The following is an 899-nucleotide window of genomic DNA, read 5'->3' as shown; positions in this document are numbered from 1 at the left end:
AATAATGAGTGGTCCAGAAGATGCCACTGATGGGGGGAAATGGGGTACTCTATGGCAGAGTGGTCAAGACTTGGCGGCGGCCTTGCAGAGGCACTCACAGGACGTTGCTGCCAAAATACAGGTCCAGGCTCATGACCTAGCCAATCAAGTACTACTATCAGGATGCCCACTCTCCCTAGCTAGACGATGAGGCTCTTCTTAGGTGTCCTCTGTGGAATGGGGGGATAAAGTGACCACAGCTGTCCAACAGGTGGTGGAGGAGGTGGTAGTGATGGTCAAAATGTAGTCTTTAGTAGGCCGCTGAGACTCTCCATCGCGCAACAGCAGCCGTCGACTCACCCACCGAGAAGGCTATCAGAAGGAACTCTGTTATACAGCTGGCTGATCGGGTATTCATAATACCATTCCCTGAGAAAAATAGGGCCGCCTCAATTGCCGCGGCCCTTCCTGGCAATTGCAAGATTTTCAACATGTCTGAACGGAGGTCGGCTTCCGAGGAATCTTAGGTCGAAGCTCAGCCATGATGATTTACCAGATACGATCCCTCAGAGGTGTTCCCAACGATGTCAGTAGTAGTGGAGGACATTACATTCCCTGGCCTACCCTACCCACCTCTTATCGAAACAGCTCAGATCTGTCTTCAAATAGAGGAGTGGCTTAGTGCAGATCAAACGCGATGTGTTGCGGTAGTAGTGCTGGGTCAACAGAACTTAGCCATAGACCATATTGGGGTAGTTACACTGCATACCTAGTGGCCTACCTACTCGTACGGCTGTAGTATCGGCGTGCTTACTCTTCTGGTTATTCCCTGCCGACTACAGCCACCCTCTGGAAGCAGTACCCAGAGTATGCAAGGCTCTACGGTTGAAGGAGGAGGACCTATTGCCGAGTCAGAGACG

General features: G+C 51.5%; 1 protein-coding gene across 1 annotated transcript in view; it reads left to right on the top strand.

Moving 5' to 3' along the window:
• Nucleotides 1-4: 4 nt before the first annotated feature.
• The window catches only part of Pmar_PMAR013470 (hypothetical protein), a gene marked incomplete at both ends in the record, with an annotated part of 2,169 nt that continues 1,274 nt past the window's right edge, over nt 5-899 (top strand). Inside the window, 5 exons of the mRNA XM_002777384.1 lie at nt 5-148; nt 203-250; nt 297-484; nt 536-686; nt 736-889. Of these exons, the coding sequence (XP_002777430.1) occupies nt 5-148; nt 203-250; nt 297-484; nt 536-686; nt 736-889 (685 nt within the window). The remainder of the gene's footprint in view (nt 149-202; nt 251-296; nt 485-535; nt 687-735; nt 890-899) is intronic.

Source organism: Perkinsus marinus (assembly GCF_000006405.1).
Source record: "Perkinsus marinus ATCC 50983 genomic scaffold scf_1104296951948, whole genome shotgun sequence".
Classification (NCBI taxonomy): Eukaryota; Perkinsozoa; order Perkinsida; family Perkinsidae; genus Perkinsus; species Perkinsus marinus.
Note: the sequence above shows the minus strand (reverse complement) of the source record. Positions and strands in the feature narration are given on the sequence as shown.